At 45.2% G+C, this 26,106-nt stretch overlaps 2 protein-coding genes across 3 annotated transcripts in view; one reads left to right on the forward strand and one right to left on the reverse strand.

The window, feature by feature from the left end:
- Nucleotides 1-92: 92 nt before the first annotated feature.
- Nucleotides 93-11,762, forward strand: TUBB6 (tubulin beta 6 class V). Its single transcript, XM_081150374.1, has 4 exons — nucleotides 93-256; nucleotides 610-718; nucleotides 2,942-3,052; nucleotides 10,255-11,762. The coding sequence occupies exons 1-4, from the start codon at nucleotides 200-202 to the stop codon at nucleotides 11,316-11,318; spliced, it is 1,341 nt and encodes a 446-aa protein (XP_081006500.1). The 5' UTR covers nucleotides 93-199; the 3' UTR covers nucleotides 11,319-11,762.
- Nucleotides 11,763-13,977: 2,215 nt separating this feature from the next.
- AFG3L2 (AFG3 like matrix AAA peptidase subunit 2) overlaps nucleotides 13,978-26,106 on the reverse strand; it is a 34,067-nt gene continuing 21,938 nt past the window's right edge. For both annotated transcript variants that reach the window (XM_081148239.1, XM_081148238.1), the window contains exons 14-17: nucleotides 23,261-23,376; nucleotides 19,788-19,988; nucleotides 16,988-17,182; nucleotides 13,978-14,761 (exon numbers count right to left, since the gene is read on the reverse strand). In XM_081148239.1, coding sequence (XP_081004365.1) covers nucleotides 14,519-14,761; nucleotides 16,988-17,182; nucleotides 19,788-19,988; nucleotides 23,261-23,376 — 755 coding nt within the window. In that variant the 3' untranslated portion in view covers nucleotides 13,978-14,518. The remainder of the gene's footprint in view (nucleotides 14,762-16,987; nucleotides 17,183-19,787; nucleotides 19,989-23,260; nucleotides 23,377-26,106) is intronic.

A 26,106-nucleotide genomic window follows, 5' to 3' on the forward strand; every position in this document is an offset into this window, starting at 1 on the left:
CGCGCGGGGAGGAGCGGAGGGAGGCGCCGGCCCGCGGGGCGGAGGGGCCCGGGCCCCGGAGGGCGAGGCCCGCAGTCATTGGTCCCGGAGGCGGGGGGTGGAGGGCGGGAGGAGGGTCGAGTCCCGGAGCGTGCGGCTGGCCGCAGTCGCCCCCGCGGTCGGAAGAGCGAGCTCCCGGAGCGCAGAGCCGGCGCCCGCCATGAGGGAGATCGTGCACATCCAGGCGGGCCAGTGCGGGAACCAGATAGGCACCAAGGTGGGCGGGCGGGGGCCGGGCTCCCGCGGGCGGGCGGCTCGCAGGCCCCGGCCCTCGGTGCGCGCTGCGCGGCCTGCCCGGGGGGCACTAGCGCCGTGCGCCGCGGGTCGTGGAGCCCAGTCCTGCCCCTCGCCGCCCCGGGAAGGGCTGGAGGAGGGGCGGCCCGGCCCGGGGCCCCCGCCCGCGCCCCCGCGCGGCTGGGCGGGAGCGGCCGCCCGAGGCTCCAGCGCGCCAGGAACTCGGCGGCCGCGCGCCCCCCGCCCCGCCCCGCCCGCCAGCCCTGGGGTCAGCCGCGGGGGGGGGCCTGGGCTTCGGGTTCTGACCTTGTGTCCCCCGCTTCGTCCCGCATAAAGTTTTGGGAAGTGATCAGCGATGAACACGGTATCGACCCGGCGGGAGCCTACGTGGGGGACTCGGCGTTGCAACTGGAGAGAATCAACGTCTATTACAATGAGTCATCCTGTGAGTCCACCTCGGGGGCCTCGCCCTGCCCCGCGGGCGCCCGCCTCCCCCTCCAGACCCTCGGCCGTGCCCTCCGCGACCGCGCCCTTCCCTGCCCGGCCCGGCCACCCCCTCCCGGACCCGGGCCCTCTCCGGGCCGGACCGCGGCCATCCTGTCTCTGGGACCCGGGCCTTCCCACCCCCGGGCCGTGCCCTTCCCCTCCGGACTACGGCCATCTCCCCCTGGGACCCCGGCCTTCCCCCTCTGGGGCCCGGGCCTTACCCCCTGGGACCCCGCCTTCCACCCCTGGGGCCCCGCCTTCCCCCCCTGGGACCCCGGCTTCCCCCCCTGGGACCCCGGCCTTCCCCCCCGGGACCCCGGCCTTCCCCCCCCGGGACCCCGGCCTTCCCCCCCGGGACCCCGCCTTCCCCCCCCCCGGGACCCCGCCTTCCCCCCCCCGGGACCCCGGCCTTCCCCCCCCGGACCCCGGCCTTCCCCCCCCCGGACCCCGCCTTCCCCCCCCCCCGGGACCCCGCCTTCCCCCCCCCGGACCCCGGCCTTCCCCCCCCCGGGACCCCGCCTTCCCCCCCCCCGGGACCCCGCCTTCCCCCCCCGGGACCCCGGCCTTCTCCCCCCCCCCCGGGACCCCGGCCTTCTCCCCCCCCCCCGGGACCCCGGCCTTCTCCCCCCCCCGGGACCCCGGCCTTCTCCCCCCCCGGGACCCCGCCTTCCCCCCCCCCCCCCCCCCCCCCCCCGGGACCCCGGCCTTCCCTCCCTGGGACCCCGGGCCTCTCCGCCGCCGGCGTTGGTGCTCTGGGCTCGCCTCCTGCGAGGGTAGTTAGCTCTGGGGAAAGTTCACCCGGGATGTAGCAGGGCGCGCCCCCCCCCCCCCGCTGGGGCGGGAAACGCGCGGTCAGTTTATTCAAACAGCCCCATTCCGCGCGGGCCTGTGCTTTTGAACCAGACTACCCGTTAGTGTTGTGAAATCCACTTGGTGGGTAATACTCTGCTTTTCTTTCTTTCCAGTTTAATATGTATCCCTCAATGGAGGTTCTTGGCTAAAAATTTGAAAGGCACTCCCTTAAATGACTTTTTTGGCCCTTTGCAGACCTGCAAAAAGACTTTACATTCCCCCGAAGCTGAAACTAGGCAATTTTGGGTAATTGTCTGGTGGACTTTAGCAAAAATTCAGGCTGTGATTTGTCTCAGTTTGGGAATAATACCCCCCTCCTGGATGTCTACATATGTATTGTAGCTACATGTATACATTATTTCTGTAACAATTTTTTTATTATGGAAGTGATACATGCCCTTCAAAACAACAAAAACACTAAGACATTGAAAGAAGGCCCGGAAAATGACAAAAGCTACCCTCCCACATGACACATATTCCTAGAGACAATCCCTTTCACATGCTGCTGCTTGTCCACATAACAGCTGAAAAGAGCAGGACACACGAATCACTGGGGCTTGTTCATTAAGCAGCTACGACAGAAGGTCTGGACAAGCAGGCTGAGAAGATGAGATTTCTAGATAGAACTAAGGAACGTTCCAGCACATTGCACTTCCTGTTAACCCTTAGGTCCAGGGGGCTTCAGCCGTCACCCAGGGTGTGTAGCAGGACCGCGTTGAAGAGCAGTTCTTGTGTGCGGTCAGATTAACCCCATCCTCTCTGGGAACAATTTCTTGCCCAACTGGCACAAAAGTGGACTTATACATGAAAGCCCACTGGGCAGCGCTCATTCATAGACGAGTGTCTCAGACAACGCCGTGGACTGAGTGGTACCTGTAATGAGGTGCGCAGGCTGTAGCTGGGTTCATGTATGTGTCCCTGAGGGAGGGGCCAGAAAGCAGAAAGAATGTCACAGCAGCATGCAGTTTGCTGCAACAGATACAGTTTATTTCCATGGAGCTGAAAAAGTAGACTGCCCGACAGGAAAGGGGAGTTAGGGTGAACTGGAAAGTACAGGAGGCAGGAAGTCAGGAGACTTGATTGCTCACCCGGCTGATTCCTGGAACTTCCTCTGCCCATTCGTGCCCGGGCTGGTTTCCTCATGGGCACACTCGGGGTGGGATGGAGTTCTCCCAGCGCGAAGACTGTGATTCTAGGAAAGCCAGGCACCTTCCCCGGGACCCTGCTTCCTGCATCCGCGGCCTCTGAGCGGGTGGGACTTGCTGTGGGGAAGGCCACTACCTTAGAAACCAGAAAGTGACCGTCGGGGGCGGGTGCTGTTCTCTTCCAGCTCAGAAATACGTGCCCAGGGCTGCCCTGGTGGACTTGGAACCCGGCACGATGGACAGCGTGCGGTCCGGGCCTTTTGGGCAGCTCTTCCGGCCCGACAACTTCATCTTCGGTAGGTTCCATCTTTCCTGCTTTCTTCTTTTTTAAATATCAGAGTTAAGTTATGTGCAAGATTAAAAACATCACACGGCACAGAAAACCTTCAACGGAAATCAACAGTCCCCAGCCTGATCGCAAGCACCTATTGTAATCCTTGACTTTTTTTTAGGAAAGTAGCCTTTATCTCTAAATGAAATGCTTACACTGATAGTTCTTTATTAAAAAAAAAAAAAATTAGGCATTAACGTTTTTCCCCCTTCATAAATTATTATAATAATAACTTGGTTTTGGTTCCTATACGGCTCATCTTTTAACTTCAGTACGTTTACACCTGTATTTCTTTTCCACTATCTATAGACAGTTCTGCTTTCTTTCTAAAGACTGGTGCCATATGAGTTTTGTTCTGTCAGAATTGGACAAATCCTCCCCTCCCTTCCTCTACGTAAAAAAAAAAAAAAAGATAATAGCACCTGCCACTCTGTAAACTTCTAAAGAAAATTATATAAAATTAAATAAAGTGGCACCATTCGTGATAACCAGCCTCCATCACCCTGTAGCCATGGGTTTTAGAATCAAGGTTACTTCATAGTATACAAGAGGATACAGAATCTGGAAGATTTTATTGGTACATGAATTGATTACCCTGTAGCACAATCAGGCAGTGACTTGTTAGAAGGATGACTCAGGAAGATGAACATTCACAGAGTTTATGTGTCCTCTGGGTATCACCTGCTTCCCCATCACCATGACAACCTACGAACCAACAGGACAGGCGAAGCTTCTGACAATAACTTGTTCAAGAGATTTTTTACCTGTGATATTTCAGATAGATCAGGACTCTGGTGCCCCTTTTCTTACATCAGAAAACCTAAATCTCCAATATTTTTATAGTCCACAAACAGTGACATTTATATTCTTTACCTTCCCTGAACTAGAGACCACAATTGTCCCCGAGCACACATAAACAGGACTCACACATAGAGACATAATATTGAAGTGCAACTTGTGAACCCTGTTCCCATGGAGGTTGGTCAGCCAAGACACACACGCACCAACTGCTTTTGGAGCAAAAATAGAAAAAAATTACGTATTCTACATTGTTTAAACTTAAGATGCTCTAAATTATATATGTTCTGTTGGGCTTCATGTAACATTAGTATGTTTTATTTCTTAAAATGGGTGGTAAAGTAGGTAGAGAGTCATTACATGACGCTCCATATCCTTTCACATGCCTTAAGTCTGTCATAAGAAGTGTTGTCATGGATGAGGCTGTGGCACCTGTTGGTGCACTTTCTGGAGACGGTCCCTAGGACACCAGAGGTCACGCCGCCTCTGCCTGTCTTCCTGCCTCTCCCGGTCCAGATGTCTGCCCAGGAGTCAGGCCTCACCCTCGGCCGCCCCTCCTGCACAGCCAGGGCCTGTTGAGGTCTCAGAGAGTCAAGACCGTGAGCTGATTTTTACACAATTGAATTATCACAGACTATTGAAGTCATGCTCAGCTAGTTTCTCAGAGCAGCAGCTTTAGCAACTGTAGGAGTTTTCTTTGGTTTTATTTATTCGAACTGAATATTAAAAGTGTAAGAGAGGTTTGGTCTCATCTTTCTGGGTGTCAATAAATGGGATCAAAAAGTTTAAGAACAAATTAAGATAGACCTTTAGTAACCATTTAATGACCTAATTTACTGTCCTTGTAAACCTTGAAAAATGTTAGAAATGGCATTTGGCATTTAAACCATCTCCACAATTATTTCTGGAGTCTTTGCTTCTTGCCAGCAACATGCATACCTGTTGTTGTTGTTTTCAATCCTCACCTGAGGATTTTTCCCCATTGCTTTTCAGAGAGAGTGGAAGGGGGGGGAGAGAGAGTGAGAGAGAGGGGGAAACATCAATATGAGAGAGACACATCGATTGGCTGCCTCCCACCCACGCTTATGAATTGTTTAAATGAATATGCTTATTTTGTTAAGTAGCACATTTGCTTTGTGGAATGGAGGGGTAACCAGAATGTATGAACATACTATATTGTTTGGTTAAACAGTTGTTTTCAGGGCATTCTCCTGCTAATAAGAGAGGCAGAATTGTCCATGAATGGGAAATGGTTCACCCCCCTGTGGCTTTATAGTTCATTGTTTCAGAGTCTGCAAATTAAAATAAACCAGTCTTAGTCCATTTTCAGATATAGTTTGAAATGTGTTTTTTTTAAATAAAAAAAAAACAAAACAAAAAACCAGACTTGAGCCCTGGCCAGTTTGGCTCAGTGGTTAGCGTGTCTGCCTGAGGACTGAGGGTTGAGGGTCCGATACCCGGCCAAGGGCACGTACCTCAGTTGGAGGCTCGATCCCGGCCCCGGTCGGGAGGCAGCCCATCGATGTGTCTCTCTCACAACGATGTTTCTCTCTCTCTCTGCCTCTCCCCTTCCCTTCCACTCTCTAAAAAAATCAATGGAGAAAATATCCTTAGGTAAGGATTAACAACAACAGAAAAGACTTGAAATATGTATAATTCTAAATAAGTTATCTGCATTTGAGTTTTGAACATGGGTACACTTTAAAAACAACCTTTTTCTTAACAAATTGCTGACTGCATAGCAGTCATGCCTGTTAGATAGTGGGAAAGTCTTGTGGGAGAAAGTGAAACACCAGAGAGAGAAACTTTCCTTTAAGCCTCTTTCTGCACTCGTACTTTTTTCTTCAAAATGTAGTGCTAGGAGAGGGGTCAGAGAGCACATGCAGAGCTCACAGCGTGAGCTGGAGGTAACCCAGAGGGTGGACTCTGAGAAAACCCAGGGGACCTGTGGCACCCGCCTGCCAGCGACTGCAGCCTTATGCTCCGCACTCTGGAGCCGCTGATTAATGTCACAACATCGCATTGCAGGAGACGTTCAACTCATGACCCCCAAATATTTAACTGGGAACGTCTGTTGCTATGAGACAGGGGCAAAATATTTTCAGAAGTCACCAGCTTCCTCCTTTTGTCAAGAGCAGAGAAAACTTCATGGCCGATCATGTTATAAATATTGAGGAAGCCGAGTGAAGGGTGTGAGCTGAAGGGAAGACGGGTCGAGCTCAGGACCTGTGCACTTAGGACTCGCGCGAGCTCCGCTCCCCAGGGCTGGCTGTCGGCCGAAGGCCACCTGCTCGCTTTCAGTTATTAGTTTGCAGTCCGTTTTAATGCAGTAACCCCTAGTCTCTCTGTGACGATTACCCAGCCTTCCTTCGCACAGGTGTGACGTCCCCCCTGCGCCGCGGGGACAAGGCTGCCCCGGCGCGGAAGGCTGGCCTGGCCCGGCTGCGCCTGCTGGCTCGGGCGGGGGCACAGGAGTTCGTAGGGGCACGGGAAGGACAGTGACCATTTTCGAGCCTGAGAAGAGTAGGCGGCCAGCCAGGTGTCACTGTGGGACCCCACTGGGTGGGAAGAAAGAGAAACAGTCACCTCCGAGTCAAGGAAATGGCCACCTGAGGGGCTGAAGCGGCCACTGGGCCTGATGCAGGCACGAGGGGCTGTCTTATAGTTTATTATTAAATAGATAATATCTGCATCATTTACTTTGAGCCGCAGGTCTTGTCGTGCCAATAGCCTTGGTGCCTTTGACCGGCCAAATGGGGGGAAGGAGCCAGGAGTGAGGCTGGGCTCACTTGTAAGGTGGGGCTCAGACAGACCAGCCCGGGGCCGGCCCTGGCTTCAGACGGGCGGTGCTGCCCTCCTGGGAACACCACCATTTAACATTTAAACATATTTAATGTTTTCATTTCAAAGTTACAGAACTGTTTCCACATGTTGTCGGTTTTCCCCCAAACAATACACAGTGTACATACAGAAACCCCATCCCGTCCAGGATGGACCCTGAGATTTTAGCCCCTGAGGATGACTAGATGCTGTGGACGGTGGAGGAGTGTCCTGCCTGACCTCTTCTGTGTGTACACGCACATGTGTGGGTACACACACACACACACACACACACACACACCCCACACGCGCACGTCCAAGCACGCACATGGTTGATTGTTTTTGGTAAATGGGATCATGCTACACATACCACTTTCTTGAAAAGTTCATTAACATATCTCAGACATCTCCCGTGACAGTCAGTGCCTTTCCATTGTGTGTGTCATCATTTAGTAATTCCCCACTTATTGGTGACACTTCAAAATTTTCCTTAAAGGCAGGTTTCCATAATTTTCTTTTCGTGATCATAAAACACATGTGTGTTTAATTAAATTTTTATGAGCAATATATAATGCTGAAACTGAACTCCCTGTAATCCCATCCTTCAGAGACAATCATTTATTAGTTCAGTGTGTATTTCTCCAATTTCTTTCCAAAATGCATTTTTATAAATGTTTTAATAAAGTTAAAGACATTCATTTTGCTGGCTAGCCAGGTAAAAGATTTACATGGTCCAGGACTCAAAAGGAACCTCAGGGTATATTACAGTGAGAACTTGATCTCCTTCCTACCCAAGCTGGGGCCCACCCGGGCTCCTTCCCAGAGGCGGCCACTCTCAGCTTCTTGAGAGTCCCTTCAGACACATTCTGTGCACATCCCAGCAGATACACATCTATTATATATGTAAGATGATAGTCAGCCATATGCACTGTTTAGTGCTCTGGGTTTTCTTTAGAGAGAGAGGAAGGGAGAGGGAGAGAGAAACATCGATGTGAGAGCGACACATGGCTTGGCTGCCTCCTACATGCCCCCCAGAGCCCATAACCTGGGTGTGAGCCCTGACTGGGACTCAAACCGGCAACCTTTCAGTTCCCTGGGATGACACTCGACCTGAGCCACATTGGTCAGGGCGAAATAAAATGCTTTTTAGTAATCTTCCTTGCTTCCTAAATAACCTGCAATTTTCACTGTATATTGCATTTCCTTATTAAAGTAATGAGAAGCATCAGTGCGTTGTTTTCATAGTTTGTTATTAAGTAGATATATTATCTGCATTGTTTACTTTGACTTTACAGCTTTTCATAACTTACCTTACAGTATGCTCTAGAATTTACTTCTCAGTGGTTTTCCTAATATTCCTCAAAATGCATATTAACCTATTAGAATTTAAAAGTAAAGTCATGTTTTTCTGATAGAAAGTATGTCCAACTTGGAGGATTGTTCTAATGAGGACTCTTTGCCAATTAGATTATATGGGCAGTAGTTTTTATAATCTAAATAACCTAACCATTTAGAATATATTTTTAAACATTTCATTAAAAAATCATATTGACAAAGTTGTATTGGTATTAATATTTCCATTTTCCCAACTCTAAGCATATTGGATTAAACAAAATGCCTTTAAGTGAAAGAGTTAGCATTTGATAAGTCTTGGGAAAGCCTTTTTGGTATCTTCCAGAAAGAGGAGGAAAGAATGACTGATGCAAGTTAGGTTGTTTCCAATTCTGCTTTGAACAAAATTGAGTTTTTGGTTGAAATATGATTAAAAATACTTTTCAATGATAGATCAACTATTTGATTTTTGGCATATAACTCTGAAGAAGATCAAATAATTGAATGACATTGTTAGAACACAATCCATTCTCATTTACATACTTATGTAAACATTTTTTCAATATATATACATAAAAATGAAGAATAAAATTGATTCCAAACCTGCCTCATTCTGGCAATATTTAATACTCATCTTTTGATAAATAAGCTAATTGGAAAAAAGTTATATTTTTAATATCCTGTGATCATAGGAATTTAACAACAGTTTCAATTTATGATTTATTGCTGATTTTTATGTAAAGTCTATTGGATACATGCAACAGAATGATATAATAGTTGTTTTTAAAAGGGAGTGTAGTACCCTAGAAATTAAAATTGTGTCATTTATAACTATTTGAATTTATGAAGACAAATTACAAAGCAGCTTAAAAATGTATGAAGGTATGTTGTTCTACAGTATTTTCAGTGCTACAGAGCTATATTTGAAGATCACTGTATTATAGGCAATGTGCAGGGTCCAGAAAAGCAAAAACTATAACTTCATCACTTCTTTTCTTATTTTAATTTTTTATAATTCTCACCTGAGGATATTTTTCCCATTGATTTTTTTGGAGAGTGGAAAGGAGAGGGAGAGACAGAGAGAGAAACATTGAGACACATAAATTGGTTGTGGAATTGAACCCATGACCCTTCAGTTCTCAGGCCAGGGTTCAAACCACTAAGCAAGCCAGCTATGGCTATCACTTCTTTTAAGTGCGCCTTTTTACACACACTCAGGCCTGTATTATTTATACAGCTTGGGAAAGATGCCTTCACTACTGGTAGACCTTCAATTTTATAATGAAATGAGCTGAAAGATAGGATTTTAAATTTGTTTTAAGGGCCAACTTTTCAGATGCAGAGTTTCTAAAATATAAATAAGCAGGTGTGGAAAATGTACCATTGTTCAGAAAACAGACTAGGTCTCTTTCTAGTTACTTGAACTATTTGGATAAAAATACAAAAATCTTTCAGGTCTGTTCACCTCCTTTCTACCACTGGACTTGAAGCAGTTTGAGGGCAGGAGTCACTTCCTGTGCTGAGTATTTACTTGTCGGTACAAAGTAAATAGTTGAGGCTCAGAAAATTTTGCAACAGTAATTCTGGATGATAAATGAGGGGCTCTATTAACCTGAAAAAATGTTACTGTTTTTAAAAGAAAATATTTGTACATAGTACAAAATTCAGAAAGCTCAAAGGAGAGGGAAGGTAACTTGTTTTTTAATGTGCATGTTTTTTTCCTTTGAATTTTACCATGTGTAAGAATTACCTTTTTAAAAATAACAATGAAATTACCTGGTTGAAACATATGTCCATCTTAAAAATTGATGGGTATTTAACTTGTCTAAAGAGGTACCAACTCATGCGTTCACCAGCAGCACTGGTGGGTGCCTGATTCCCTGACCGCTGACTTTGGCCACCACCGGATTACCTACTCGTTTCATAACACATCTTTTCCATCTCCACTTAAAAAGTATTAATATCAATGAGGGGTTCCCTCCTGTCTTGCCTTACTTATTTTTCCTTTTATCCTCGCCTGAGGATAAACTTACTGATTTGAGAGAGAAACATTGATGTGAGAGAGAAACATCCATCAGTTGCCTCCTGTACACACGCCGACCAGGGCTCGAACCCACAACCTTTTGGTATACAGGACAGTTCCCAACTAACCGAGCCAAGCCGGCCAGGGCCCGTCCTGCCCTGTTTAAATCGCGTGCCACTCTTTGCTTATTGCAGGACAAACTGGTGCCGGGAACAACTGGGCGAAGGGGCACTACACAGAAGGAGCAGAGCTGGTGGACTCGGTGCTCGACGTGGTGAGGAAAGAGTGCGAGCACTGCGACTGCCTGCAGGGCTTCCAGCTGACGCACTCGCTGGGCGGAGGAACGGGGTCGGGCATGGGCACGCTGCTCATCAGCAAGATCCGCGAGGAGTACCCCGACCGCATCATGAACACCTTCAGCGTCATGCCCTCGCCCAAGGTGTCCGACACGGTGGTGGAGCCCTACAACGCCACGCTCTCGGTGCACCAGCTGGTGGAGAACACGGACGAGACCTACTGCATCGACAACGAGGCGCTCTACGACATCTGCTTCCGCACGCTCAAGCTGACCACGCCAACCTACGGGGACCTCAACCACCTGGTCTCGGCCACCATGAGCGGAGTCACCACCTCGCTGCGCTTCCCGGGCCAGCTCAACGCCGACCTGCGCAAGCTGGCCGTGAACATGGTGCCCTTCCCGCGCCTGCACTTCTTCATGCCCGGCTTTGCCCCCCTGACGGCCAGGGGCAGCCAGCAGTACCGGGCCCTGACGGTGCCCGAACTGACTCAGCAGATGTTCGATGCCAAGAACATGATGGCCGCCTGCGACCCAAGACACGGGCGCTACCTGACCGTGGCCACCGTCTTCCGGGGCCCCATGTCCATGAAGGAGGTGGACGAGCAGATGCTGGCCATCCAGAACAAGAACAGCAGCTACTTCGTGGAGTGGATCCCCAACAACGTCAAGGTGGCCGTGTGTGACATCCCTCCTCGGGGCCTCAAGATGGCCTCCACCTTCATCGGCAACAGCACGGCCATCCAGGAGCTGTTCAAGCGCATCTCGGAGCAGTTCTCTGCCATGTTCCGCCGCAAGGCCTTCCTGCACTGGTTCACAGGCGAGGGCATGGACGAGATGGAGTTCACGGAGGCCGAGAGCAACATGAACGACCTGGTGTCCGAGTACCAGCAGTACCAAGAAGCCACCGCCAATGACGGCGAAGAAGCTTTTGAAGACGATGAGGAGGAGGTCAACGAGTAGGGAGCGTGCCCGCTCCGAGCCGCCAGCTCAGATTTTCTTGCTTTAACTCTGATGTGCCTTAACGCCGATGGCTGTTCAATGATGCGCTGGTCTAAGCATATGGGTGCAGGCCCCTCCCAAGTGCAATAAAATCCTACTCTCAGTCATCTAGAATAAAGAAAGTGCATTAAAATAGCAGAGAATTGGCAGTCCTACCCAATCAGATCAGACGAGGGACATTTTCTACTGGGGGACTTAAAAGAATATACAGGCCATCTGTGAAGGGCTAAATAAATAAACCTCACCTACTATAAAGTGTTCAGCCATGTCTGAGGATTAGCAGGGAAGTCAGAAACAGTATTTCTTCATCCTTTGTGAAATGAAGCTGTGCAGTGTTGCCTTATATTGAACATGCAATATTGACCTTTGAAACAACTTATTCATAATAAAACACTGAAACTATTCCTTTGTCTCTTCCAGCCTTTGCTTAGGCGGTAGATTTGTTACTTTGCATCTTTACAATGGTTGCTCAGATCCCTCTTCCCTTCCTAGGTGGACTGCCCCAGGAGCTCACTGAAAGAACTGAGAGGAAAGAGGCTTTTCTTGAATTGTAGGCTTTCAGGGTGGTAGCCAGAATTCTGAGCCTACAGGTCAGGCGCACGTGGGGAAAAGCCCGTCAACCCCATTGGCAACAAACAGCATTTAGATCTGCCACAGAATTTTCCGTCTCCCTAGTCATGTCCTGGGCAAGTGGGTCCCAGCCTTCCCTAACAGCTCAATTGAGATTTGCCAGAGGAAGGATAGAAGATCACCTCCAGGCTTCCAGCAAGCTCCTGGTGGGTGAGGGACACCGGCTGGGGTGGTCTCTGAGAGCTGCTGAGTTTCCTTCTCTGAGCGCTCAGACCAGCAGCCTGGCCCAGCACAGAGGGCGAAGGCTCTTATGTATGTAATAAATTATCACTTTATGGCTCCTATAAACTAGCCACACCTCTAAGAGGTCTTATGAAGAAAGTCAAATTCCACAGGACAGGACAGGGCTAGTTTTACTAGTAATTGGCCCACATTGCCGAAGTTAGCTGTGACACGTAACTTTGCTTTAGCCAAAAGAATGTGTGCCATGTCACTTCCAGGTGGAAGCCAATGTCAGTGCTTGGCCCTCTGCTCTGCCTCCCAAGCGGGGACCCCGATTCCTCCTGTAAATATAACCCAGTACCTCCTCTGGTAACCGCTGAGCAAAGCCCCCTGACCTTTGTTGGACAAGCAAGGGAAGTGGGCCTTTGCCATTTGGAGCCACTGATGGGCCACCTCAGTGTGACCTAGTCCCACCCGGTGCTAGGATGGCTCACATCCAGTAACTGCATTTATTTTGTACTAAGCCCCAGCCTTGAGGAGACAGCATGATTTGAAGTAGGAACAGATCTCATTTTTGCAGAAGTCTGAACTATTTTGTGAGAGTAAAAATAATCCTGACCACCCCCATCTAACCTGGAAATGTGCTAGGTTTGATTGACTTTCAAAGAGCAAAGATGTGCCATGAGCACCTGCTGGGCTGGGCTCTAGTTAGGCCCCAAACATGTAACACTCACAATGCCTGGAGCGCAGGTGTGACCATTCCTGCACAGAAGAGGCGGCCTGCTGGGGGCCGCAGGTGCAGGTTACCACCCGACTCTCACACAGCTTTGTCAGTTTTCTTACTGAATCAAACATGACTTGTGTCTGGAACAACCCATGTTATTCCTGGCACAACCCAGAAGGCCGCCAGCTGAGGGTGGGCAGAAGAGCACACACTGGCACCTCTCTGCAGTGCAGGAGGGTACACAGAACATCTCGTCTGCTGCGTATGTGAAGAACAGCACACTAAACACCGACAGCCCAGTGAGTCTTCCTGCAGCCTTAAAGCAGTTCTTCACTCAGCTGCTCCCCACAAGCATCCTCCAAGGAAAGAGGGCAGTCAGTGTGGGACGACTGCAGGTCACTGGGTAGAGCAGCCTGCCCAAGCCACCTCCCACCCCGTCAGCCCAGTGCTCCAGATGCCACTGATTCTGTCTTAGGTCTGAGGAGTCACTACTCCCACAACATATGTAATTACATCAAGAACATGCAAGGCAAGTGGAAAACATTAAAGAAGGCTGCTAAAAATATATATTAATAAATGCAAAAACATGGTACTTCCAAATCCAAATAGTGGCACTGTAAGACTTAGTCCATCTTCATGCCATCTTTTGGTAAAAACCCTGACTTGACCTAGGTGTGCAACAGTGCAGACCTCCGCTTTTCTGGAACCGCACCACCCTTCTAATAGTAATGGTAACAGCTTACAATTCAGACAGACAAGAAGACAGGGAAGATCCAGGCACAGGGGCCTCCTGAGCTTATTGTCACCGCCCTTCGCTGAAATCCAGGGGATGGCTTGGGACAGCCTGCCACACCCGCTGACACGACTTCCAGACCCAGATGGTGTGACCAACATGACTAGTCTAGTAAAGATGTAAACTGATGCCATCATCACAGACTCTTGCACTGATCGAGTTGGTACCAACATACTTTATATCCAGAGCTCCTCATTCCAGGACACACACAGAGGTTACTCATCCTCTTGTGGGAGCTGATGAGAACCAAAAGGACTGACATTTTTTCTAAAAGAAGGTATCCCAAGCATAAACAGTGGCTCACTGTGTGGTCAGGAGAAAAAAGTAAAATGTTTACACTTTATTTTTTGATGTAAAGAAGCCGTATTTACATAATACATTCATATTTTTTAATATGTTACAGCTCTCTGTAGAAAACCATTCCATTAAAACAAACATGTGATCTGGATTCAATCTTTAAAGTATTAGTCAAATTAAAATATTCTTATCAGGAGTCCAATTTAATTTCACAGCCTCTGAAGGGAAACAGGAATGAAGAGTGGGCGATGGGAAGTAGAAGAGGCCCCCCCCACCGGCTCGCTTTCAGCGCCTCTCCCCCTGACATGGCCAGCTGCCTTCACCAGCGGTGGAGGGAACAGTACCAGGCACCTCTCCCAGTGGCTGTCCAAGGGCCCGGGCCGTGGGGAAAACCACCCTGCCACACCTACTGGGACTTCTGAAGCTGAGGATTAGGTGCTCCTCTTCCCACCACTTCAACTGGTCAGCAGCTAGTTGAGATCAACTCGGCAGTGCTCTCATTCTTTTGAGAAAGCCCGAGTTGAAATAACGTGCAAACCGAAGCCACAATACAAGCTAAAAGGGCCTCCCTCCGCGGATCTGATTGGCGATTTTCTCCTCCGGGGACTCCTCTTTCTCCTTTCCCCGCTCTTTGTTCCAGTCCTTCAGGCCCTCTGGAAGGGAGGTGTCCTCATCCAAGCTGCCGGTGCCCTCCACAAATTCTTCATAGGTAGATTTTTCCGCAAATGGTCTGGGACCCAGAAGTTCAACCATATCATTCTTATCTAACACTTCTTTTTCTAGTAACAGAAGAGCAACCTGAAATATGAACAATACAGTTACTCAGCAAAGTCTATTCAAAGCTAATGTTTTTGTTTATGGCCAACCCCACCCCAAAAAGGGTTTAAGAACCACTGAAAAAGATATACACAAGGTCACATAATTTTGGAGTAAGGTGTGCAAAACAAAAAATACTGTAAAAACAAATGTTCAGCCGTAAGGGAGTGGCTAAATACATTTGGTATCCACACAATGAACAGTTACATAAGCACCTATTCGATGAGAAAAGTGCATGTTTGCTACATTTGATTTGATAAATCACCTTTTATGTGCATTGCCATCTTATTTCACTTTTTTCCTTATTGCTACCTTTTGCCTTGTAAAATTAGATCTACTTTTAAAATAGTAGTCATCTTCTGCCATCTTGTGGAACACATTTTTTATATTCAACTAAAGACTGCCTACATCGTTTTCCTAAGCATGTTTGCATCTATAGGATGAAACTATAATTTAGATACTACTTCCTGCACTATTTTTTTAAAATTCTATTTTCCTATCCTATTCTTTTTTCCCAGGTTTTCCTATTTCATTTAGTTTTAGAGACCTGTGTAAATGTGGTAACATTATTGTTTTTTTTTAAAGTACCTTTTTAGTTCATTTTATTTTTTTTAAATTTTAATAAGGTCGTTTTGAATCTACGATATTTAGTCTGGTTTTATTTTCCTCCCTATTCTTCTTCTATTCCATTTATATATTCCTGTAAAATTCCATTTTCTAAAAATTGGTTTCTATATAAATGCACACCTTTGTGAAAAAAATATGGAGCACTTCACAAATCTGCATGTCACTTTTGCACAGAGGCCATGAGAATCTTCTCTGTATTGTTCCAATTTTAGTATATGTGCTGCTAAAGCAAGCACAGGAGAATATATCTTTTTATGTGTGTATATGCATAAAGAAATTCTGGAAGGATTCATGAGAAGTTAAATGGTTGGTGGGGGGGGGAGGCAGCGTTGGGGCAAAGGACAGAAATAGGGTGAGCAAGAAATTTTAAAAGTTAGTTGAAAATAACAAAGACAAACAAGAGCAAAGATACAAAATAAAGCCAGGAAGGTTAATATGAAAATATGTATCTTGACTTCTATGCATTGGGATGGATAAGCCACAAAGTTAACACTACACATTTTTTGTTTGTTTGCTTGTTTTGTTAATCCTCACCTGAGGATATTTTTTCCATTGCTTTTCAGAGAGAGTGAAAAAGGGGGCAGGGAGACAGAGAGAAAGAGAGGGAGGGAGGGAGGAGGGAGGAACATCGATGTGAGAGACACATTGATTGGTTGACCAGGAGCCAGGGATTCAGCCTGCAAATGAGGTCCATACCCTTGGCAGGAACTGAACCTGGGACCCTTCAGTCTGAGGGCTGATGCTCTAACATTAAGCCAAACTGGTTTAGGCTTTTTCATTTGTGTTTTTCTCATTAGATAATGTGTGGAATGTTCACAGAACAAAAAATTCTAATTTTGGCTGCATGGATTCTAAATAAGGACCCATGCCTTTTGCAGACGCTATCCAAGTGAGGTACAACAGTGAAAGACAAAGCAAGTTTATTCATGGATGCTCATCATCAAGCCAAATGTAGTTTTCATGTGCTGACTTCCTGCTTATCAAGTTTGGCTAATTCTTTTATGTGCCCTTTCATCTGTCACTTAGTTTATTCCAGAGGTGAAAAACAATGGTAAATTTCTATCAGTCCACAGTGCTCCATATTTAGGAGTACAATAGGGCCTCAAATAATGTTGTTTTGTTCAACATTGTTTTGCTATAACATTGATGAGAGGCCATAGGAACTTAATTCTTGTTTATATCAATTAGCCTATGGTAAAATTGGTTTCATTATACATCATTTCGCTTAAGGCTGCAGAAACTACCAACAACATTAAGTGGGGATTTACTGTACTGGTAAAATACTTGGTGGGAAAGAGTGCAGATTCAATTGTTTATTGGGTAGTTGTTAACAGACTTCATTAATCTGACTTCACTCGTATCTTTAAGAGCCACAGGAGCCAGGATCGTGCCCGCTTTCGCTCACCACATTCCCACCACCTCAGAGACAAAGCAGACGCAGAAACCTCAGAATGAAGGAACCCAAGAGTTAGCCAGATATGAGACATGTTGACATCTATAAACCAACCGAAAGAGTTGATCATCACTTTGAACCTTTTCTGCAAAACTGTGTATAGAATTATTCGTACAGCTAGCACCTACCTTCTCCACATCAGCTTTCTTTTCTGTGAGAAGAGCTACTGTTCTTTTGTAAGCATCGTTAATAAGTATTCGTACTTCATCATCTATCAGTCTTGCAGTGGCTTCACTATAAGGTTTCTCTAATACCATGTCACCCTGACGTGGGAGGTCAAAGGAGATTTGCCCAACCTTTTCATTCATGCCAAACTGAACAATCTGAAAAAGAATACATCATTAGTGTTGGACATCCATTTTTGCTGACAGGCTAACATATTTTCTTATTTTCTTTCTTCTTTCTTTCTTTCTTTCTTTCTTTCTTTCTTTCTTTCTTTCTTTCTTTCTTTCTTTCTTTCTTTCTTTCTTTTTCTTTCTTTCATCATCTTTTAAGTATGTTTTTATTGATTTCAGAGAAAGGAAGGCGAGGGAGAGAGAGAGAAACATCAACAGTGAGAGTCACTGATCGGCTGCCTCCTGCACGCCCTGTACCTGAGATCGAGCCCACAACCTGGGCATGTGCCCTGACTAGGAACTGAACCACAACCTTCTGGTTCATAGGCTGATGCTCAACCACTGAGCCACACCAGCCGGGCTTTATAGTTCTTATTTTGTTGTTAATCCTCACCTGAGGATATTTTTTCCACTGCTTTTCAGAGAGAGTAGGAGGAGGGAGGGGGAGGGAGAGAACGGCCTCGATGTCAGAGACACATCCAGTAGTTGCCTCCCACACTCTCCCGGACTAGGGGTGGGGAGCAAACCCACAACTGAGTTATGTGCCCTTGACTGGAATCCACCGCCCTGTGGTGCGTGGGCCACTGAGTCATGCCAGCCAGGGCCTAACATATTTTAATAAAATGCCAATAAGTCTTTATAATGACATTAACTCCACATACTTCATTGTAATAATACTCCTTAACCTGGCAAAGTCTACATGGCAGTCTTGAATAGGCTGAAGGACAAGGGTGTTCTGTGCAGACAGTGGCAGCAATGAAGTATTTTAAATTCCTCAACAAGAAGCCCACTGTTAACATCTACAACAAAATCAGGTGAGAAACAGGTGGGGCAATCCCCCCCAGCTGGAAGACCTGCATGATACCACTCCGTGCACAAGGGGGAGCAGAGGAGGAGCAAGAAGCTTCTGACAGACCCGAGAGTAAGCCCAAACCCTCCAGGCTCTTCCTACAGAGCGTCCTGTCAACCTGAGAACTGACCCTGGAAGGGGCATTTGCATTTTCCTGTTCCCTGAGTCCATGGGCTGGGAGACTGTGAAGAGGCTGGCCTAATCTGGGCGATATGAGCCCCAAAGCTAACCAGAATAAGCCCCGCATTAAAAAGAAACTTCTGGAATATCAACAAGACAAGCAATAACAAGTGCTGGAGAGAAAAAGGAAACCCTCATTCACTGCTGGTGACAATGGAAACTGGTACAGACACTATGGAAAACAGTATGGAGGCTCCTCAAAAAATTAAGAATAGAGCTACCATATGACCCAGCAACCCCTCTTCTGGGAACCTACCCGAAAAATTTGAAAGCATTTACTCACAAAGATATATGCACCCCTATGTCCATTAAAGCATTACTCACGGTGGCCAAGACATGGAGACAACCAAAGTGTCCTTCTATAGATGATTGGATAAAGAAGGTGTGGTACATATGTACAATGGAACACTACTGTGCCGTAAGAAAAGGTGAAATACTGCCATTTGCAACAAAATGGATGGACACTGAGAGTAACATGCTAAGTGAAATAAGCAGACAGAAAAAGCTAAGAATCATATGATTTCACTCACATGTGGGATATAAAACTGAAACTCATAGACACAGACAATAGTATGGTGGTTACCAGAGGGAAGGGGTTAGGGGGTCGGAAAGGGGGCCAAATATATGGAGACAGAAGATGATTTGTCTTTGGGTGGTGGGCACATAATGCAATATACAAATGATGTATCATAGAAATGAACATTTGAAACCTATATGATCCTATCAACCAAAGTCACCTTAATAAATTTTAAAAAAAGCTTCTGGAAGTAAAACCCAAACTGACCTGAAAAGGGAAGGCCCAGATAAAAGTGGGGAGCAGAAACTGAGCCAGGAGAACTCAGAAAATAGCCATATTTTTAAAAATTTCATGAAAAAGAAAAGCAGAAATGGGGATTCTAAAGCTATCAACCTAGAAAAGTCCTAATCTTCCTCCTTCCTAGAAGGTCAGGAAAACAAATTTCATGTAAAACTGAGCAATAGAAAAATCCCTTATGAAGTTATTCTGAGAAAAAATTAGCAGCAGAGTGTCTCCAGAGATAAGGAAAGCTCGATGAAAAGATTTCCATAAAACAGATGAAAACTGTAGCCTACCACTCCAAAAAAAGCTAAAAGGAAAAATCAGAAAAACTACATAAAACAAAGAATAACATAAATCAGAATCAGAAAAACTCAGAGGTGGTGCTAGAACATAGAAAAAAGATTTTAATTATTTAAAAAATAAGGATTAAGCTAGAAACAACACGAGCAAACAAACACAACAAATAATGCTCTAAGAAATAGAACGTGAGGTGACAGTAAGAAATGAATAAAAAATTTATATGTGTCATTAAAAAGGATTTGAGAAAGTTACAGACCCAGAAGAACTGACATATGAGAAACAGGAGTGCCCCAAAAAAGTCATTTATTTTTATAAGTTTTGACTGCTTTAAAATGGATTTAAGAAATAATCCTTGTCTGAAAAGCCTAAGCCAGTCAAACATAGTACTACTATTCAGAGCCATTCATGAATGACCGTCTCTCACACAAATGTGAGGAGGAAGAAACACTCCATTTCATACTTACTTGGGCATATGCACTCTGAGTCACTTTTCTCAAGTCATCTTGAGCACCAGTTGTAATTCTTCCAAAGAAGATTTCTTCTGACACCCGGCCGCCCAGAGTCATGCACATCCTATCCAAGAGCTGCTCTTTGGTGTACAGGTATTGTTCTTTGGGTAAATACTGAGCGTAACCCAGACCTTTGCCCCTTGGGATGATGGACACCTGGCAAATACAAAACAAAAACTGTTGGAGATTCCACCACCAAATGTAGACTTGATCACAACATTTACAGATAGACAAACTCACTTATGAAAAATAAGCACAGCAGCTGGGCAATCCATCAACCTTGGCTAGATGAGATCTAGCAGGAGTGACTATGCAGAAATATTTTCTCTTAGGATAACTTCACCTTAAGAGTTCTAGAGAGTATTTGTCTTTTTATAAAACTCAACTGAAATTATTCAGTTTGACAAAAAGACTGCTAGCAAGCAATGACTCCTCCTGAGAGCTTGAATACAGTAAAGGTTTCACTCAACTTGACTGTCAGCATGGCCACACCCTCCTTTACAGGCCAGGGTAAGGCAGACGGGGTAAGGCAGACGGGGGTAAGGCAGATGGGGGATAAGGCAGACGGGGGTAAGGCAGGCAGGGGGTAAGGCAGACTAGGGTGCTCAGCAGCCTTCACTTTCTTTTCTAGTCTTTCTGTAATTGAGTAAATTCCTTTAATTTTTAAAAAATCCACTTTATTAAGGGATGATTTATATATAAAAAAGATGCACCCATTTAAAGTGTACAGTTCAATGCATTGTTTTTTTTCCATATTGGATGCACTTTTATTTATTTTAAACAACTCTTCAGTGGCCCTTTCTAATTATACTTGAATACTGACATGAAAAACATGAATTGTGAGGTCTAGAGAGAACACATCACCACACAACAGATGGAGCTGCTTATTTTCAGGTACGCATTAATAAGACGCAGTTGTGCAAAGACTTGCTCTTGATCATCTATTTCTAAGATCAATGAGTTCTGACAAACTTAACCTCCTACCACAATGTAGATATAAAATATTCTCTTCATCCCCCCAAAGTTCCCTTGCGCCCCTTTGTAGTCAACCCTTCCCCTACCCACAGGCAAATGCACATATACTTCAGACCCTATGGATCAGTTACAATCTCTAGAATTGCATATAAGTGGAATTATACAGTAAGTACACTTCATTTTATCTGGTTTCTCTGTTTCTGCGTCACCCCCACTGCTGTGTGTTGATTCATTTTTTTCTGCTGTGTAGCACTCCACTGTCTAAATATACTGAATATACATTTCATTCTCAAGAACATCAGGGTTGTCAGTTTATTGCTATTATGAATAAAACAGTGTAAGTCTTTGTGTGGACATTGTTTTCACTTCTCTTGGGTATCTAAGAGGGGGATCTTTGGTCATATGGGAGCATTTGTAAGAAATTGCCGCACTGTTTCCCAAAATGACTGTACCACTTCACATTTCCATCAGCAATGTATGAGAGTTCTATGCTGCTCCACATTCTTACCAACCCTTAAGGACTGGCTTTAAAATTTTAACCATGCATTATTTCCTTATGGTGTAATATGCAGTTCCCGTATGACTAATGATATTGAGTACCTTCATGTGCTTAAAGTCTATTCATATATCATCTTTTGTGAAGTATATGCTAAAATCTTTTGCACAATTACTGGGTTTTACTGGGATGCTTGTTTTGTTATTATTGAGGTGGGGTTTTGTAATACCCAAGGATATGTTTATTGATTTTAGAGAGAGAAGGGAGAGAAACATCGATCAGTTGCCTTCTGCATGTGCCCAATGGGATCAAAACCACAACCTAGGTCTTTGCCCTGACCGGAGTCAAATCCCCAAACTTTTGGTGTATGGGATGAAGCTCCAACCAACTGAGCCACTCAACCAGAGCATTATTTTAAGAGTTCTTCATGTATTCTAGCTACAAGTCCTTTTTCATACGTGTGTACTACAAGTATTTTCACAGTGTGGCTTGCTTTTCATTTCCTTAATGGTATTCTTCAAAGACAAAAAGGTTTTAATTTTGATGAGATCCCATTTATCAACTGCTTTTGTGGTTCGTGGTTTTTGTGTCCTACGAAATTTCTAACTACCCAAAGTTACAAAGACTTTTTCCTAAGTTTTCTTCTAGAAGTTTTATAGTTTTAGCTTTTATGACCTATTTCAAATTACTTTTTTGCATATGATGTAAGGGTCAATGTTTACTTTCTTTCATCTAAACAATGAGCTTCCAGAACCATTTGTTGGTAAGACAATCCTCCCCACCTTCAATAACCTTGGCATCTCTGTTGAAAATCAGTGAAACAATTACATGTGAAGGTCTATTTCTGGACTCTATTCCATCTCACTGACCTGTTTGTCAAGTTGTCTCACCAATACCGGTCTTCATTACTGTTGCTGCATACAAGGTCTAAAATTGGTTAGTGTAATCCCTTCAACTTAATTGTTCTAGCAACTTCAGCTGATACCTGCAATTCCATATAAATTCCCACCCTGTATTTTGAAAAATTTATCCCTATGTATTTCATTCTTTTGGATACTATCGTAAATGAAATTGAATTTTTAAAATTTCATCTTCCAATTGTTCATTGCTAATATACAAAAATACAATTGATCTTTGTATATGGACCTTCAATTCTATAACCCTGATAATAACTTCATTAGTTCTAGTGACTTTTTAGATTATTTAGGAAGTTTTGTATATACTTTAACGTGTTCTCTGTGGTCCCCTTGCTTCAGGGGACCACCCCCCTCAATTTCCAGCTGTCTCAACATAGCAAGTCAGTCATGCTGCTTCCTGTTATCCAATGCTGCACTGGTCTAGGGAATACACTCAGTGGAAAAAGAAGAAAATTTAACAGTCTCACTTGGTGCACGCCTGTCTCTTTGGTCTCTGCTTACTTTCCCAGGCTCTCTGGGATATTCCTCTGCATGCACAGGTTTGTAGTCAGCCAAGGATTTGGGCACTTCCTACTTGGATTTGGGTCTCAACTGCTCTGTAGCTTTCTTGCTTCCAAGATTTTCCTATTAAATTTCAAACTGTCTTCAAATCCTGAACTTTCCTCCTCCACCACTTCAACACAGTAAGGCCAGCATTTTCCACCACCAGCTGTGGAAAACCCTCAGACAAGAAAGTCACAAACACCCAATTCTAACCCATTGTAGCCACTACTTTCTGAGAGTAAACTCTCTTCAGTTTTAGTCTGCTCTGGGAAAATTTTCAGTCCCTTTTAATAGCAATTTTCTTTCCAAAACTTTGTAACTTATCTGTGGGAGGATTGTGTCACCACTTTATCCCACGGTTATTACTAGATGTTTTCTAAATTTCTTTAAATTTAAACATCTCATCTATTTATCCTTTGAGAGAGTGCAATGTTCTCCTCAAGCAATTCCTCACACAACCATCTGGCTTACTTACTGTTCAACACAAACTGCTTTACCTTCAGAAGTGGGTCTGCATGTTCCAGATACCAGCCAGCAACCGCGTGACCTGCCTCATGGTATGCCACAGTTTTCTTCTCCTCAGGCTGCAGAACCTGGGTTTTTTTCTCTAAGCCTGGCAAAAACAAAAAAACAAAAACCACTGCATTAGTGACACTGACATAAAAAGACAGTTACACAATACTACACATTGCCTTACCTAAAAGGTGATTTAGAGATTAAGATGCTTCGACAACCCAAAAGTTATCAATCAAGGTCAGAATAAAAATAAAGGATCAACTTCGAAATACACTCAGCTGTAGCAAAAATGCATTCACTACCCCTACCCCCAGGCCCATTTTTTTCCTAACTTTCCCACTCTTTTGAGCCACATATATTGTTTAGGGACATAAACAGAAATGCAAAATAAAAGTCAGCACTTAAGTCAACTTAAAACATAGAATTCACAGAAAACAAAGTCTGGAAAGAACTCACTGCTCAGTCTAGGTATTCAGAACTATCAAGCACTGGAAAAGCAATGATGCCTGCCACTGGAGACTATGTTCTTGACGGAAGGTAGACAATCGTCAGAGGAAAAACTAAAAATCTGAAAATACCGACTTAAAAAGTCAGGCCAATGCTGCAGCATCCAACGCCCTCAACGAACAGCCCAAGGGGTTCCAAGAGCCAGACAAAGCAGCAGCAGGGTAGACCAGAGAAGATAAACCCCAGGAGACCTGTGCTGGGCCTGTGTGTCCACTACAGAGCTGAAGGACCCCTAATCTATGCACAATTCTTCTTCGGCCTGGATAAAGGTGAATGCTGAATCTCGTATGCACCTTTATAATGTAGAAACTAACCACAAAGTTTGTACTAATACCAATCATCACACCATGACAAAAGTAGTTTTGTTGTGTTCAATATAATTCATCTGAATTTCTCAAGTGATAACATATTAAGGAGTCTAGAAGATTTTTTAAAAAGACAGTGCTATGTTCCCAATGACACAACATAAGAGAAGTATGTATATACCACAGGTGGAAAGTATATCCAAGGGTGGGAAGTTACAGAGAGTGTGTTAACAAGCCCTGTTTTCCATAGATAAGCAGTTCTTGGTTACCTGAAAAACTAAAAATTTCCCCATAGTTTATCATTAGAATTTTTCATTTTCAGTATATTATTACAGAACAAGGACTTCCCATGGCTGGTTTACAGTGGCTGAACTGTGAAGAGATAAGCAAGTGTCCACCCACCTCAGAGCAAGGCTCCTACTCTACCTGCTGCCCTGTTTTCTTTTACACTCTCACTTTGTGCTAAGCACTGATAGCATCCCTGACTTAAAAAGGCACAAATACGCAGTTTTCACGTTTCTACGGTGATTTAATTCCATCTGCAATTCTACATCTTAGATTTTTTTTCTTTTCATTAACAAATTTCTAGAATAAGTGGTCTACTCATTCATTACAGTTATTTAGCCCCTAACCGAAACTAAGCAAGTGACTATCCTAGCTCTAGATCCTCACTGGAATCTCCATTAATCTGATTCCGTACTCTCCACTCAATTCAAACTGTCATGTCAAAAGTCACCAAGAACAGCCTCACTGCCAAATCCAAAGGCCAGTCTCCCTAACGTCCCCACATCACTTGACCCTGCTGCCAACCCCTCCTCAATAAACATGTCACTGCCCTTGTCTCCTTCACCTCCAACCTGAGTCCCCTTTAATGGCACTTCTTGTCTTATTTGGTGATGCACCTTCTGGGTCTGTAGCACACAAGCTTTGGTGACTTTGCTGACTCACTTTTCTCTCCTCCGCTACCAAATGCGAACATTTGGCAATGCTTACCACGTGGACCCCTGTTCCTTCTACTAGGCACCTGCTCCCTGAACTTTCTCACCCACCTTCACACCACAGGAACCCAGCCAGAACCACTGCAGTGCTCCAGATTAACATTGAATTCTGCATCTCAAACCCCGCAAATCTCATTTTCTGCCAAACCAGCTGCCTCAGACACTCTGTTCTTCCTGCAGCCTGTCAGGCTGTGCTTTTTCTGCCTCTTTCCACTGGGATTATCTATGCTAAACCCGCTACCTCACATGAGTGACTACAAGGTTCTCTGTCTCCAGATGCTTCCCTCTTCTTCAGAGTCAGATTCACTTTCCGAAACTATCATATTGCTCAGTGGGCTCCGGAGAAACCCACACTAGTTCCATACTGGCCACAGGACATTTAAAAAGTCCTTGAGCTTAACATTCAAGGCTTTTTAAAATCAGGACTTAAATAACTTTTTTCAACCTTGCCTTCCTTCCCACAGCAACTTGAGTCTCACTAGTTTATTTTCCCTGCACGAAACACAGAGTGTATGCAACACTATCTACAAACCACCTTCTGTTCGTGCCACTTTCACACGGTACCCCATCTGTCTACCAAACCCAGTTTAAATCCCACCTCTTCTGTGTAGCCCTCTTGACCACAGTCTTTTCTCTCCTTCGAATGCCCAAGTTTTTGAATGGCTAATTATGTTTATTATGTGTTAAGCTGTAAGCTCTCTAGAAAGCATGGAAAACGTGTTATCTGCATCCCCCACCGTGCTGGCGGGGTGAACATTTCCTGGTTAAACAGTCACTGGAGGTGTTTATCCATCACCTGTATCTACATAGAACACATTTAACTAGTGAAATGAAATTTTTGGAAATAGGAAGGTTGTGAGCACTTATAAAAAACTAGATTGGAATCATTCAAGGGAAGACACCTCACTGGGCTTGCTGCCCATGCAAGTGAGGCAGTAGGTGGGCTGTCATCTGACTTACCCAACACCTACCCCATCCATCTCCATGCAGACTGCAGGGGAGGGCAGGGGTTCACAG

Source organism: Miniopterus schreibersii (assembly GCF_964146895.1).
Source record: "Miniopterus schreibersii genome assembly, chromosome: 10".
In the NCBI taxonomy this organism is placed as follows: Eukaryota; Metazoa; Chordata; class Mammalia; order Chiroptera; family Miniopteridae; genus Miniopterus; species Miniopterus schreibersii.

Coding starts and splice junctions, on each gene's coding strand:
- TUBB6 (XM_081150374.1), top strand. CDS start 200: ATGAGGGAGATCGTGCACATCCAGGCGGGCCAGTGCGGGAACCAGATA. Junction 257..609: donor GGAACCAGATAGGCACCAAG/GTGGGCGGGCGG, acceptor TCCCGCATAAAG/TTTTGGGAAGTGATCAGCGA. Junction 3,053..10,254: donor GCCCGACAACTTCATCTTCG/GTAGGTTCCATC, acceptor TGCTTATTGCAG/GACAAACTGGTGCCGGGAAC.